This window comes from Vigna umbellata, chromosome 1, assembly GCF_029865625.1.
Source record: "Vigna umbellata cultivar VRB3 chromosome 1, Vumbellata_1.0, whole genome shotgun sequence".
Classification (NCBI taxonomy): domain Eukaryota; kingdom Viridiplantae; phylum Streptophyta; class Magnoliopsida; order Fabales; family Fabaceae; genus Vigna; species Vigna umbellata.
The window spans coordinates 53,648,224-53,664,706 of NC_142165.1; the positions used below are offsets into that span (position 1 = coordinate 53,648,224).

A 16,483-nucleotide genomic window follows, 5' to 3' on the forward strand; every position below is an offset into this window, starting at 1 on the left:
ATGTTTCAGTGCATAATGGAAGAAGGGCATAAATTTCTTCAAAAAAAATGAAATGGGAGGAGAATGATTTAAGCTCTTCATCAAGTTCAAGGAATTCTAATGAGCAAGCAAACCTCTACATGATGGCCTCCAGTGAATCACCTAGAAGCCAAGTAAGTGTATTTAGCAATAATTATATTTATGATTATGATGAGCTAAATTATGCTTTTCAACATTTCATGAATAAGAAAAACTAGATATTGTTAATAAGAAATTAAAAAAAAGGATTTTAAAAGAGTTATTAAAATTTGAAAATCTCAAGAAGAAGTTTTGAAAAATATAATTTTAAATCTAGAAAAGAAAAATGTTTTAAATGATAAATGTGAGTCGTGTAAGAGTTACATGTTTGACATTGACATTCTTAAAAAATTACTCGAAGATGCAACTAAAAATAAAAATGTTGAAAAACAATTTTTAAGAAAAAGATTTTCATAAAAAATAAGCAAACTCTTAAGAATAAAAGTAAAAGATCTCCTAGGGTATGGATTGAAAAAGAAACAACTTATTATAGGAACCTAATTGTTGTCACATGCTTTTATTACATGAAAAAGGAGAACACTTATAACAAATGTAGAATCATACAGTTTTATGTTTCAAATGGAAAATATGCTCGGATTCATGTTATAAAGTAATTTGTCGGTAACCTTAAAGTATCCAAATAATATTTTATGGACCAAAATTTTTTGTTTTGGAGGTTAAAATTCAAAAATCAATAAAGACTATGATATCTTGGTAAATTTTATGAGCTTTGAAAAGTTTTAGAAACATTAGGTATGTTTTGAAGGATTAAGAATACTCAAAATTTGACATTTTCAAAAATTAACGTGTGATAATCAATTATCAAGAGTGATAATCAATTATCAAAAGTGAGAATTGATTTTGAAGGTCTTAAAATATTCATTTTGACTCTAGAATAATTGATTATCAAGAGTGATAATTGATTATCTTAAATTCTAGATCAAAAAAATGTATTTTTTTTTTAATTTTAAGAATCAATTTTAGATTTTAAGAGGAATATTACATTTAGGGAGAGTAAACTTTTAATGATGGAAGAAGAGATAAATTTAATTGAATTAATTAATTAGGAGGAGCATAAAGATTATATATATTTTTAGGTTTAATATCCTATTTTGTCCCTAGTTTGGCTCGAAAATGTCAAATTAGTCCATCTTTTAAAAATTGCGTCAATTACGTCCTTACTTGATAAAATTTATATCAATGAAATCCCTTCCGTTAAATCTGTACAAACGACATTAATTATTTTTTTCTCTCCTCTACTTTTTCTGCTTTTTCTGTGCACAGCAGCTTTTTTTCTCTCTTCTACTATTAAATATAAACGCGGTCCCAGTGAAACTTACCTACCTACCTTTTCTTTAAATTCCAATCCACCCTACACGAAGCCTTAATCTCCATGATGTTGTACGTGAAAAACACATTGCACCCATTCCACAATTCCCTTCTCCGTCTCCATTATATACTCGCGTAATCCACAAGGATTGAACTATCCAATCCTTCTTGAAATTTCACATACTTACCGAAAAGATAAAGTCTATTCTTCTTTCAAATAAAATGAAAACCTAATATAATATTATATATATATATATATATATATATATATATATATATATATATACACACACACACACGTAACTTCTACCAAAATCACTAATATAAAACTATTCCAAGAGTTTTTTCTTTAGTTCAATCATTCTTCGTTTAACTACTAGAAGCTAAGACTCACCGCCTACTTCTCTTCCCACAAGCCCATACTCTGGGATCTGTCACACACCAACCTGTACTTCCTCCTACTTCACTACCATATCATACTTTCACTCACTTCATTCTCCACTACAAATATTAAACCTATCTATCCTTCATTCTTATTTATGTTTTGTTCCTTTTAGACACAGTGTGACCCTCACGTCCCTATCCCTCCATAAACTCCCTTTCACCTTTACCATTTACGTAAACTAAAAAAATACACTCCCTCACTCTCTCTCTTTTCTCACCCAACCGTCCTTGCACCCCAAATCTATTACAATAATCCATTCTTTCCACCCTTTATTACTCACTTCTTCTCAACGCACACCACACACCCCATGGTTAACCCTCTGAATCTCACTCCACCTACAACCCGAAAGCCAACCCCTAAAACACTCTTCCTTCTTTCTTTCCTGAAAAGAAGCTTAAGGTTGGAAGAGTCAGAGACATGTTTTTCTTCTGAAAAAGCTACAAATACCTTTGGCTGTGACAGATTTAAGAAAAGTAAGGGTTACTTTTGTCCTTTCACTCCACTCAACCTCAAGATATGCATCCATTGCTTCCAGTGAGAGAGGAACAAAGACAAAACAAGATGAAAATGAGAAGGCTCAAGAGAGAGAATATAATAGTATAGTGTGTTGGTGTGGCTACTCTAGAGACAGGAAAACCAGACCAACTTATTTGGCTTTATGTTTGTGTTCTATAAATTCCTCTTTAGTCTTATTCTCTTTCACGTAGTTTCTAGAAAGCCAAAGAAAAAAAGACAAGAAAAAGTTTGATTTTTTCTGAGATTGTGATAGAAGAAAGAAACCCTTAGGTTTAGGCTTGGCCTAATCTACGTTCCATTGTCCAGAAATCGTTCATTCCTTGTGTTCTTTTCATCTGCGTGTGGGTTTTCTTCTCCATCCATTTCTTCTATGTACAAACAGCGTCAGGGCAAGCTTCCTCTTGCCACCACCCCTCTATAATCGGCGATCTCTTTGACGTCATGGCTCTTGCAGACCCTAGCACTACCATTCAACCATCTTTCTCCCAATCAATTTCTCGTTCCCATTTTTTCTCTCTGATTTGTGTGTATTGTGTTAATTGATGGCAACGATGTTGAGAATAAAAGATATTGATGGATGAATTGATTGCTGAAAATGGAGGTGGAGAATGAGTGGGAGAGAATAGAAGAGTCTTTGGGATGGGATAATCAACAAATGGGATATAATGGAGGTGGAAAAATGGAGATTATGCATTTTGCTTTGCATTGGAATTGGAAGTATCACTGCATAAAAGGACGAAAAGATAGCACTGACAGAAAGGTCTGCTGCGTTGCAGAGAAACAGAAGAAAAAGAATAAAAAGTTAACGCCGTTGTGAGTATTTAATGGAAGGGATTGATTGAGGCAAAATTTACCAAGTGAGGATGCAATTGACACTTTTTTAAAAGGAGAGACCTAATTGACACAACTCACCAAAACTAGGGACAAAATAAGCTATTAAGCCTATTTTTTTATTATGATAGAAAAGGGGAAGAAATATTTGGGTTGACTCTTTGTGATAATTTATATCTATTTGAGGGGGAAATATATGAATATGTTGATATCTTGCCATTTATCCCTATTATTGATTAACTATTATTTTCTCTTAAGTTGTTGATTAAGAATAGAACATATCACAAGCTTTCAACAAATTTATGATCATCATAAAAATGGGTAGATTATTAGCAAAAAGAAAAAGATGGACATCTTGCTTTAATAAGGAATCTTGATGATAATGATCCATTGAGAAGTGTTGAAGATTTAAAGAATGTTTGGATTCAAGAGATATATTGAAGACTTAAGAATTTAGTTGTTAAAGTCTTTTAATTTGTGTATTTTAATTAAAATTAGTAGACTAAGGGTCAATAGGTAAAATCCAATCAACAAAGCACTCATGTATGTTTTATTTTTCATAAAAATTCGTAAGATAATCGATTATCATAAGTGATAATCGATTGTCACAATTAATTTTAGATTTTCAGAAAAATCCTGAGAATAATCGATTACCACTTATGATAATCAATTATCATAGAGAGAAAATCATTCTTGAAATAGTTTCTAGAATAATCGATTATCACTTATGAGAAACGATTATCAATGACAATTACGAAAAAAACTTTTCAGTTTTCTGACCTAATTTTCAAATTAAGGATTAATGGTCTATTTATAGTTTCTTTAAACCTAATTTCAAAATAACTTTTCACTCATAGGCTTAAGAGTTGTGTGCTAGAAAAATTGTGTTTTGTGAAAAGATACTTTGAAAAACTTAGTATGGGTAGAGCAAGAACTTTTACTAAGTGTATCTTGTGATGAAGTATTGTTGTTATTGCTAGGAAAGTTGTTCATCCTTTCTGTGTCAAATGAAGTGTTGTTCATCCTTTGTGTGTCGAAGGAGATGTTTTCTATCCTTAAATATATTATTTGTGACTGTAAGTTCTTGGTTATTTTTAGTGTTTAGTTAACCCTTTTTTAGAGAGATTAACAACTGGAGGTATGATCTTTTGATCCAAACGAGTATAAAATTATTTATGCAAATTCTCTCTTTCCCTACCCTCTTTATTTTTATTGTTGTTATCGATTTTGTTGTAAAATCAATTTATAAAAAAAGGAAAAGTTTTTAAAAAGCACAGTTTTGTTAAGTAAACCAATTCACCTGTCTTTGGTTATTGTCCAAATGTAAACATTTCATTGTACTTTCAAACAACAATAAAAGTTAAAATGAGGTATCAATATTACTTTGGCCGAATATGGATATGTGGCGGGTAATTACTACCTGTGAAGAGTGATTAGTATCCGTGGATATTTATTACATGCGAGTAACACGAAGCGGGTATTTTAATACTCGTTTTTAAAAGGATCGAGTGTATGTATTATGCTATCCGACCCGCGAGTACTCGTTACCCGCAAAAAATAATAATAATAATTTGATGTATATTTTTTAAAATTAAATTTAATTAAAAAAATTAATTTATATTTTATTAGGTTAAATTTAATTAATTTAATTTTAATTTATATTATATATATATATATATATATATATATTATAATTTTATTTTAAAAATGTATAAAATATATTTTTTAATTTTTATGAATATTTACGAATTTTAAAATATTTGAGTATTTTTTAAATAGAAATAGACGGATTAATTATAGGTCAAATTTTTATTTTTTGGATCGAATTACGCGTATGTATTATACCCAACTTGTTGTGATATGTGACTCAAGTTGAGTAAATCCTCGAATGAATGTTCAATTGTCAATGTTTAGGTGGTGATCGTACATTGCTTTTAACCCAAAGGTAGAGGTGATAACATATATAATATTTTACTAATGTTAATGAGAGATTTTATAGCGCTAGATACTTATTAATTTATATCAATTAGAAAAAGGAATTAACTTTTATATGATTAAACTTTTGACGAAAATAAATTTTTTATAATTAAAATTATATGAAATTTATTTTCTACAATTAAAAACTATACGAAATTTATTTTGTGCAATTATATATTCAATATATAAAAACCACATAAATAAGTATTTTAAAAATTTATAACAGGTTTAATAAAATATCACATGAATATTTTTTATTATAAAATGACTAAACTATAAATAAAGTTTATATTATAGGTTCACCTTCAAAAAAAATTCAATTATATTATTAAAAATTCTAGTGTGAATTTACAAATAATTATTAATGATGCAAGGACCAAATGATAATTAAGAACAATTGTTTATTTCGAATTTTGGAGTTGTTACAAAAAAAATATAAATTTATGAAATAATATAAAAAATTCTTAATTTTAGAAAAATTGAAAAATTAAAATTCTAATCATGGTATAAAATCATAACATAATATAGTGGTTATATAAATATTCTTATTTTTTCGTTGTGAAGAAAAAATAAAAAATACATATTAAAAGGAAAATAGTTGTTAGGTTTAGTTTAAAATATTTAGAGTAAATATTGCATTAACCGTGTCTTACAGAAACAGAATATTTCCACTTGAATTAAGTCTTTCCTGTTAAGTTAGAAAGTTTGTTATTTCTGAATTTAGTTGAGTACAATTTTCGATATCTCATATTAACTTATAATGTAAACAAATAATTTAGTTTTGATTGACCTAAATTGAAATTGGGATATTTTATCTCCAACTTTACTAAAAATAAATATATTTTTTTCTTAAGATTAATATTTATATATAGGTGAAGTACAATGATTTGTTTGAATTGAGTGTGTAAAGACGGAAAGCATGAAGACAAACGGAAAGAAGGTATGTGTGATAGGGGGAAGTGGATTTATGGCCTCCCTCTTCATAAATAAAATGCTTCAAAAGGGTTACGCCGTCAATACCACAGTTAGGGATCCAGGTTCCACTCTTTTCCTATTCTTCTCCTCATATTTATTTCAATTATTTTTAACAATTTTTTATATTTTTTTTTCAAATGTGCAATATTATTTATTTATACTTTTTGATGTTATGCATATAATGGTCTAAGTAGACTATCAGCCACTCTGATTTCATTAATGCGTCTATTTTACTTTTTAGAACAGAAAGATTATATAAATCTCACACCATTTTTAATCAAAAGTATCTTTCTATTGGATTTATGAGTGTTTTTTATATGGTAATTAACTTCATTATTTCTATAATGATTTAGATTCACACGTATTATTCCAACAACAATTTAAGTTAAAAGTACTTTTTTTATTTATTTAACTACTTATCATCGTGATTATTTATGAAAAAAAAAATTATTGAATTTGAACACAAATAACAATTGGATTCTTAAATAAATAAAAAAATATAGATTTAGGCCAACTTTTTAATAATTTATGTTTTCACGATAATGAAATTTAACGTATGGAGATTTTAATCGCCTTAAACCTAAAAAGTAATAATGGTAGCGTTTAATTACTAATTTAGGTCTATATTTATTAAATTTTTTTATAATCCAAAAGAATATTTCACATGTAACTTGTAACATAAAAATTGTAAGTTTTAATTTTGAAGTATATTTAATAATTTTGATTCCTTGAGCTAATTTTAATTTAACATAACTGAACTTTTCTTTAACAAAAAGATTATACTGGAAGAATTTTTTTGCATTTTAATAATTGTCATAATCCTTTCAATCACGTTAATTAACAACTTGGTAACATTCTTGATTTATCTACCCAGAGCCTATAATTTTTACATTGGTCAAAACAACCTGGTTGTGATTATTAGTTGAATTCACAACCAGTATTTAGCCCTAAGTAATTTGGGTTAAAGCCGTGTTTGAATCTTCTCTTCAGTTTTTTTGTTGCAATTTGTGTATAATCTAGTCACTACCAAAGTTCCCTAGGTCAATCTCTCCCTCCAGTTGCATTGAAGAGTATAGATTCGATATTTGATCACAAATTTCAAATTTCAAATTTCATGCACATGCTGCAGGTAATCCAAATAAAATATCTCACCTTTTGGAACTGCAAAGTTTGGGAAAATTGGAGATCTTTGGGGCAGATTTAAGAAATGGAGGAGATTTTGATGCTCCTATATCTGGCTGTGAACTTGTATTCCAATTTGCTACCCCTGCCAACTTTGCTTCTGAAGATCCTGAGGTAGATTCAACCCTGATCCTGCGTTATAATTTTTTTTTCCCACTAAATTGGATGCTTTTGAAACTTTACATGTCTGAGTGAATGAAAAATTTAATCCAAAAATGCTTCTTCAAACTATTATTCAGAATGACATGATCAAACCAGCAATCTTAGGCGTATTGAATGTGTTGAAAGCATGTGCTAGAGCAAAAGAAGTCAAACGAGTCATCTTAACATCTTCAACTGCTGCAGTAACCATTAACAATGGGACAGATTTAGTCATGGATGAAAGCAATTGGACAGATGTTGAGTACTTGAGGACTGCAAAACCGCATGGTTGGGTAAATTACCGAACCTTAATCACTTAAGATGAGCTTGTGCCATTCCTCACTGAAAATGATTGATGCCTTGTTTGTTTACTATCTTTGAACACCATTTTTGTTTTGGAAAATTTGTTTGCCCCCCAAGCGCACGTTAAAATGCCTGCTTGTCTTTCTTTTTACTAGAAGTTTGTCTCTGGAGCAGATGAAGAAAACACTTTACAAGAAGATAATGCTAGAATGGCTTTCAACTGTCTGTTGTTTTTTTTGTTTTGAAAACCATTTCGAAAACTTGATAGATTTTGGATGATATAATGATTGCTGAGTAATCTGAAATTGTTTAGGAAATAGTTTATTCTAACAAATAGTTAGAAGATCTTAATATTATGAAATTAAAGTTCATGTATATATGTGTAGGGATATCCTGCCTCTAAAGCACTGGAAGAGAAAGCTGCATGGAAATTTGCTGAAGAAAATCACATTGATCTGATCACTGTGATACCTACTCTCACAACTGGTCCTTCTATCACTCAAGACATCCCCACCAGTGTTGTGTTGGCTACGTCCCTTATAACAGGTTCACAAACTACCATATCCAATAAACTTAGCACCTTAACACCTGCCACATTTCTAAGCACCATACCAATTAATTCATGAATGTTTTGATGCATTTTGCTGACACCTTGCAGGGAATGATTTCTTCCTTAAGGCTTTCAAAGATATTCAATTGCTGTCAGGTTCAATATCTATCACACATGTGGAGGATATCTGCCGTGCGCATGTGTTTTTGGCAGAGAAAGAATCAGCTTCTGGCAGATACATTGTCTGTGCTCATAATACCAGCATTCCTGAACTTGCAAAGTTTCTAAGAAAAAGATACCCTCAGTGCCAAATTCCAACCGAGTAAGCTTCTAACCTTAAATTCGGTGCGAAATGTCTATAGCAGTAAATACACTAGCCTCTTGGCTCTTTCTTTGTCTAGCATTTTTTTCCAAGGAATTTCATCTTTACGATTATATTCGGAATGAAATTGACTTGAAAATTACTTCATACTGCTCTAAAATTGCAGAAACATATCTTACATTTCTATCGAAGCTAAGTATGACTCTGTAATTGCAGATTCGATGATATGCCCTCCAAGGCAAAGTTTGTCATATCTTCAGAGAAGCTTGTAAAAGAAGGGTTCAGATTCAAGCATGGAATTGAAGAAATTTTTGAACACAGTTTGGACTACTTAGGCAGTAAGGGGGCACTCAAACTAAATTTTGATCATTTTGATGTTCATTCTAGTTAAGTACGACTCAGTTATAGCATTCAGTGTGTAAATCCTATCTTTTTTATTTAAGTCATTGTCAGTACAATAGTTTTATAGCTATATAAAAAGGATAAAGTCCTATATGATTTACGTTGGTCTTAAAATCTTCATTAATATTTGAAATTAGAAACCTTATCTAAAAAACACCCCTTCCCAAGGTTCAGGATCAAAAATCTACAAGCAGGTGAGTAGATACGAAAACATAACAACTAAATTTGACAAAACAATGTCTGATATTAAGAATAAGAATTTAACTTAACTATAGTAAAAAAGGAGATTAAATATATGCTACGTTATTAGAATAATGCCTCAATCAAGGGACTCTATCTGAGACTTAGACTTTTTCCTGTCATCTCCTGAATTCTGTAAGGACCTATTCACATGAACCGTAATTTTTCATCCATATATGTTTGATCATTTATTTTCCAATTGGTGTAAGATTCAATGTTAGAGATGAAAGATGAGGTGCGGGTAGGTGACCGTGTGTAATTTTTCATCCATATTCTGTAAGGACCTATTCATCTAAACATATATGAAGTATGTAAATTTTTTTAATAATCAATTACATGTTTTACAACTGAATTTCCTTAAAATTAATTATAATAAAATCTATATCATGTTTTTAGTGCTATAAATGAACAAATTCTTTAAAACTATATGTAGTTGTTTGGACGATAAAAAGAAACATTTAAGCAATAACTTACTGAAAAGAATATAAAAAATATTTAGATTAAATAATCTTAAAAATGAGGTGGGAAATTTGTTAGAACTGTCCAATATATCTCCCTATTATATTTAGAAAAAAGTTTATATATGAATTTAAAGAAAAAAAAAAGGCTAGTGTTATCAATAAAATTATTATATTGTACTTGACACACAAATACTAGAAAAAAAAGTGTAAATACAGTAAAAATATTCCATGATTTTTTTTTAATTTGCAATAATTTATAGTGAAATCAACAAATGCACAAACTACTCCAAATGGATTTATTATATGAAAAATGAAGAAAGTACATTTATTTGCGCATTGTCAAAATTCCTTTGAGGGAAAAATGTGAAAAGGAAATTTTGAGATATATATTAATGGAGCACGCTAATGAATGAAAAAAAGAATTAATAAATGTATATATGGAAAGTAAGTAATGGAACAAGGTTTTTGATAGTGAAATATGATAGATTTTGTAATTTATCCCCATTTATTTTGCCATTGGTGTAAGATTGAAAGTTAGAGATGGAAAATGAGGTGAAGATTTTTAATTCAGTTTGGCATCTTGAATAGAAGAATGAAGAGTTGACAGTAGATGAAAATGTTCTTGTCTACAAGGACTTGTCGCTGATGTAGTCGTTGGTGAGAACAAACCACCAAACATCATCACGTGCTCACCTTAAACTTACACCAGAGACATAACGGTATTTCGGGTTTAGTAGCTGAAACATTATTATTATTTAAGAACCTTCTCTCCTTATGTAACATAAAAAAAACTGTCCTGCTGTAAGTTTCATCCTTTGAGTGTGAAATCATGGCCAGTGTCAACAAAATTGGAAGGAAGGCATGTGTGATAGGTGGAAGCGGATTTATGGGCTCTTGCTTGGTAAAGCAATTGCTTCAGAAGGGTTATGCTGTCAACACCACTGTTAGAGATCCAGGTTGCTCTCTCTATCTCAAATGTCTCATTGTAAAATTGTTTATACACTAACTTTTTTTCTAAAGGATCACACCAAAATTACTGTCTATAATGTTTTGTTAGAGGAAGAAAAAGAATGATTTTAATTTATTTTTTCTGATACATTTTCTCTTTTTATATACCATGATGTCATATCATATCACGATCTTATAGATTCAACAACACTATGGTTACATGGAGTGTGATGATGATAGATAAACACTTGAGTATTTAAGTCACAAATTCATTCACAAAAACCATTTCGTTTTGCTGGTAAAGTTTTTTCTCGTATCACTTAATTATACGAAAGACAATGCTGCATAAAAGTTGAGGTACCAAGTCGTACAAGACTGATATTATTGCAATATTTTTTCTTCTCTATTTTGACTTACCAGGTATAGTTTTGAAAGGTGTCCATCAGTTATAATAAATTTATCTAGAAAAATTATATTTTGACACATAAAATTTTTATATTTATTTGACATTATCTTTTCTTATTTTTGTTTTTAAAATACAAAAATTCATTTGTTCATGACTATTTTACTTTTATATTATGTCAAATATAAAAATGTGTCATCTTATTATTGTTCCTCTTGTCTAAGTACAACTTTTTTTTATGAATAAAATTTCCTAACTTAGTGTTTTGGTGCAGATAATACTAAGAAAATATATCACCTTTTAGCACTGAAAAGTTTGGGCGAACTGAACATATTTGGAGCAGATTTAACAAGTGAAAAGGATTTTGATGCCCCTATAGCAGGTTGTGAACTTGTCTTTCAGCTTGCTACACCAGTGAACTTTGCTTCTGAAGACCCTGAGGTAGATTGCACACCAAACAAGAAACTGCATCATAGCCAAATGCTTTTACATGTGTGTGTCCAAGAAAAAGACTAATGAGAAATTCTTTTGCAATTACTATTCAGAATGACATGATCAAGCCTGCAATATCAGGAGTGTTGAATGTGTTGAAAGCATGTGCTCGAGCAAAAGGTGTCAAACGAGTCATCTTAACATCTTCAGCAGCTGCTGTAACCATAAACCCTGTCAAGGAGACAGGTCTGGTTATGGATGAAAGCAACTGGACTGATGTTGAGTTCTTGAGCACTGCAAAACCACCCACATGGGTAAAATTCAAACTTTTTTCTCCACCTATCTGGATCAGCTTTTGCCTAATTATTTTGAAATGAAATTGATTTCCAAGTTCAGTACTTTAGTGATTTTTGTTAGATTATTTTAGTTCAAAAGCAGCTCATTAAAACTCAATATAACAGTTTCTATCCGACTAAAAAGCTATTTAAAGCTGTTTCAATTCAGACTTTAACGTGTGAATATTTACCTAGAATTATGTTAATCATCCAAACATGTAGGGTTATCCTGTCTCCAAAGCACTGGCAGAGAAAGCTGCATGGAAATTTGCTGAAGAGAATCACATGGATCTCATCACTGTAATACCAACTCTCACAACTGGTCCTTCTCTCACTCCAGACATTCCATCAAGTGTTGGCCTAGCCACATCTCTCATAACAGGTTCAAATATGCACAACCTACTGGTTTAAGGACATTCTAGAGCAGTTATAAGCTTGTACTTTTATAGGACCATAGCATATACATGTTTCAATGCCATTTTTCTTGTACCTTGCAGGCAATGATTTCCTCATAAACGCCTTGAAAGGGATGCAGTTTCTATCAGGATCAATATCCATCACTCATGTGGAGGATATTTGCCGAGCACATATATTTGTGGCTGAGAAAGAATCAGCTTCTGGTCGATACATTGTCTCTGCTCACAATACTAGTGTTCCTGAGCTTGCAAAGTTTCTTAGCAAACGTTACCCTCAGTACAAAGTTCCAACTGAGTAAGCTTATACATGCATTTTCTTTCTCATTCAAGGAAACCCTTTCCTTCATCACGGATTTTCTGTTTGCAGATTTGATGATTGTCCCTCCAAGGCAAAGCTAACAATCTCTTCTGAAAAGCTTGTGAAAGAAGGATTCAGTTTCAAGTATGGGATTGAAGAAATTTATGATCAGACTTTGGAGTACTTTAAGAGCAAAGGGGCTCTCAAGAACTGAATTCGGAAATTGTTTTGCTTTTTATGAGTAGCAGTTTGCCAATAATAATTATAATAATAACCAAACTCTACGCTACTTTACCAACTTGTTAAATTACAAGCTATGATAAGAGCTCATTGTGCTTGTTCAAATTTTATGTTTGTGTTATACTATGCACTGATTTTAAGTGATTTGACATTAAGTTTTTTTAATATAAATTATCTTTATTTTTTAAAGGAATTAAATAAAAATTAAACTTAAATATATAAATTAGTTTTAGTTTAAATAAAAAACAATTTAAATTAATTTTTTACTTATTTTCAATATAAAAAGGTTTATAAGGACCTAAACAATATATTTTGAATTAAATAGTTCATCCAAATATTTCTAATACAAAAAGTAAGAATAAACCCTTCCTTGGAACAACTAACATTTGTTACAAATTATATATATATATATATATATATATATATATATATATATATATATATATATATAATTTATATAAAATTTAAATGTGTTAGGGTAATAGTTAATATTATAAACTAAAATTAAGTTTATATCAAAAGGCATAATTGTTATGAAAGATTATTATATAGGTAGTCTAAAATAATATTTGATTTGATGATGAGCCAAATTGAAATTATAAAATATAAAATGTAACTAACTTTGGTTGCATAATGGGTTATGGTCCTCATTTTTAAATATGTAACTGTTGAATACAATGAAAAACTATATTTGGGATTAATCTTCCTTGTGTTAAATACACACACAGGGTTCTCTATTTATAATAGAAGAAATATGGGCTAAGTCCAAAATACAAATAAGAAATAATAACAAACTAACTAAAAGATAAAAGATAAAGATAAAAGATAATATATCTAACACTCCCCCTCAAGCTGGTGCATACAAATCGTATGTACCAAGCTTGTTACAAATATAATCAATTCTCGGTCCCCGTAAAGACTTAGTGAAAATATATGCTAATTGATCACTTGAATTGATGAATTCAGTCTTGATATCTCCAGATACAATCTTCTCTCGAATGAAATGACAATCAATTTCAATGTGTTTGGTCCTCTCATGAAAAACAGGATTAGAACTAATATGAAAAGAAGCCTGATTGTCACATATAAGCGTCATTTGTGTGACATCTCCAAATTGTAACTCTATAAGCAATTGCTTAAGCCAAACAAGTTCAGAAGTGGCTAAAGCCATAGCTCTATATTATGCTTCTGCACTAGATCTTGCCACAACACTCTATTTCTTGCTTTTCCAAGAGATCAAGTTACCACCAATGGAGACACAATATCCGGATGTAGATCTTCTATCAGAAGGAGATCTTGCCCAATCAGCATCAGAATAACAAACCATTCTTGTATGGTTGCTAGAACCATATAACAACCCTTTTCCAGGAGATCCTTTAATGTACTTTAATATACGAATAACTGCATTCCAATGATCTTCACATGGGGAATTAAGGAATTGACTTACCACACTAACTGCAAAGGAAATATCAAGACGAGTAACTGTAAGATAATTCAATTTTCCAACTAGTCTTCTATATTTCTCGGGATCTGACATAGGCTCCCCCTGTTTTGGTAGAAGTTTAGTATTAGGATCCATGGGTGTGTCCACAGGTTTTGAATTCATCAACCCAGTTTCCTCCAAAATATCTAGTGCATATTTCCTTTGAGATATAACAATACCATCATTGGATTAAGCCACCTCAATACCCAAGAAATATCTAAGTTTGCCAAGATCTTTGGTCTGAAAATGGTTATAAAGATGTTGTTTCATCTGAGAGATGCCATGACTATCACTACTTGTAAGAACAATGTCATCAACATATACTACCAAGTAGACAGATCCAACACTTGAGTGACGGTAAAAGACTGAATGATCTGCCTCACACCGAGTCATACCAAATTGTTGAACAAAATTACTAAATTTTCCAAACCATGCCCTAGGATATTACTTTAGGCCATATAAGGATTTGCGAAGACGACATACCAACCCAGAAGACTCCCCCTGAGCAACAAATCCTGGAGGTTGCTCCATATAAATCTCTTCTTGTAAATCTCCGTTAAGGAATGCATTTTTGACATCCAATTGATAAAGAGGCCATTATTGAAGAGTCGCCATGGCTATAAATAAATGAATAGATGCCATCTTTGCCACTGGAGAAAAAGTATCACCATAATCCAAACCAAAAATTTGAGTGTAACCTTTGGCCACAAGATGAGCTTTGAGGCGATCAATAGTTCCATCAGGACCAACTTTGATAGCAAAATCCACCTGTAACCAACAACAGATTTCCCAGACGATAATGGGACAAGCTCCCAAGTTCCACTATGCTGAAGAGCACTTAGTTCATCTAGCATGGCCTGACGCCAACCAGGATGGGCTAAGGCATCAGTAATAGATTTTGGAATTGTCATAGAAGAAATATAAGATAGGCAGGTATAAAAAGTTGAAGACAATCTATGATAACTTAAAGCAAGATAATGTGGAGAGGGATTACGGGTAGAACGTATACCTTTTCGAAGGACAATTGGAAGGGTAGACTCAATTGTTGGAGCCAGAGGAGACAAGGTAGTTGGCACTTCAATTGAGTCACTTAGTGGTTGTTGAGAAAAACTTGGTGAACTAGGCACAATTGGAGGATCACAAACAACAAGAATATTGATAGTATTAGAAGGAGACATATTAGAAGAAGAATGATCATTAAAATAAAAGGAAGACTCATTGAAGGTGACATCTCAGATATAAAATAACGATCAAGAGAAGGAGAAAAACACTTGTATCCTTTCTTTGATTTAGTAAAGCCTAAAAAAACACATTTGTGTGATCGAGGAGCTAACTTATCAAAACCAGGACCAAAATTATGAACAAAACATGTAGACCCAAAAACTTTTAGAGGTAATGGGTGAAGAGGTTCTTGAGGAAATAAGATAGAATGAGGTATTTTATTTTCTAAAATAGAAGAGGGCATGTGATTAATGAGATAACAAGCAGTAAGAACAGCATCACCCCAAAAATATTGAGGAATGTTACCATGAATTAAAAGAGTACGAGTTGTTTCAATAAGATGTCTATTTTTACGCTCAACCACCCTATTTTGTTTTGGTGTATAAGCACATGAAGTTTGGTGGAGAATACCATGAGAAGCCATAAATTGTTGAAAAGAATGGGAAAGATATTCATGACCATTATCACTACGCAAAATTTGAATAGAAACACCAAACTGAGTTTTAATTTCATTATAAAAAGTTTGAAAATGATACAATATATCAAAACGATTTTTCATTAAAAACAACCAAGTACATCTAGAATAATCATCAATAAAGGTAACGAAATATTGAAAACCTAAATTAGACTTAACATGACTAGGTCCCCAAATGTCAGAATGAACTAAGGCAAAAGGAGACGAAGCACGTTGTGAGACACTATGAGGAAAGGAACTACGAATATGTTTTCCTAATTGACACGACTCACAGACCAAATTGGACAACTTGGATAAGCTAGGAACAAGTTATTGTAGTTTGGCAAGATTGGGATGACCGAACTGAGCATGAAGAAGAGATGGAGACTCAATAACTACCCCAATATGTGTAGTGGGGCGAAGATGATAAAGACCATGAGACTCATATCCGGTGCCAATCACCTATCTCGAACTCCGGTCCTGTAAACAAACATAATCTTTGTCAAAAGAAATATCACAATC

At 31.1% G+C, this 16,483-nt stretch overlaps 2 protein-coding genes across 2 annotated transcripts; both read left to right on the top strand.

Moving 5' to 3' along the window:
- Positions 1–6,065: 6,065 nt before the first annotated feature.
- Positions 6,066–9,124, top strand: LOC124841586 (anthocyanidin reductase ((2S)-flavan-3-ol-forming)-like). Its single transcript, XM_047317881.2, has 6 exons — positions 6,066–6,192; positions 7,260–7,426; positions 7,552–7,746; positions 8,143–8,302; positions 8,415–8,628; positions 8,845–9,124. The coding sequence occupies exons 1-6, from the start codon at positions 6,075–6,077 to the stop codon at positions 9,017–9,019; spliced, it is 1,029 nt and encodes a 342-aa protein (XP_047173837.1). The 5' UTR covers positions 6,066–6,074; the 3' UTR covers positions 9,020–9,124.
- Positions 9,125–10,502: 1,378 nt separating this feature from the next.
- LOC148205744 (anthocyanidin reductase ((2S)-flavan-3-ol-forming)-like) lies at positions 10,503–12,870 on the top strand. Its single transcript, XM_088103759.1, has 6 exons — positions 10,503–10,687; positions 11,357–11,523; positions 11,628–11,828; positions 12,072–12,231; positions 12,347–12,560; positions 12,633–12,870. Exons 1-6 carry the CDS (start codon positions 10,561–10,563, stop codon positions 12,775–12,777), a joined length of 1,014 nt encoding a protein of 337 aa, XP_087959885.1. The 5' UTR covers positions 10,503–10,560; the 3' UTR covers positions 12,778–12,870.
- Positions 12,871–16,483: the final 3,613 nt, after the last annotated feature.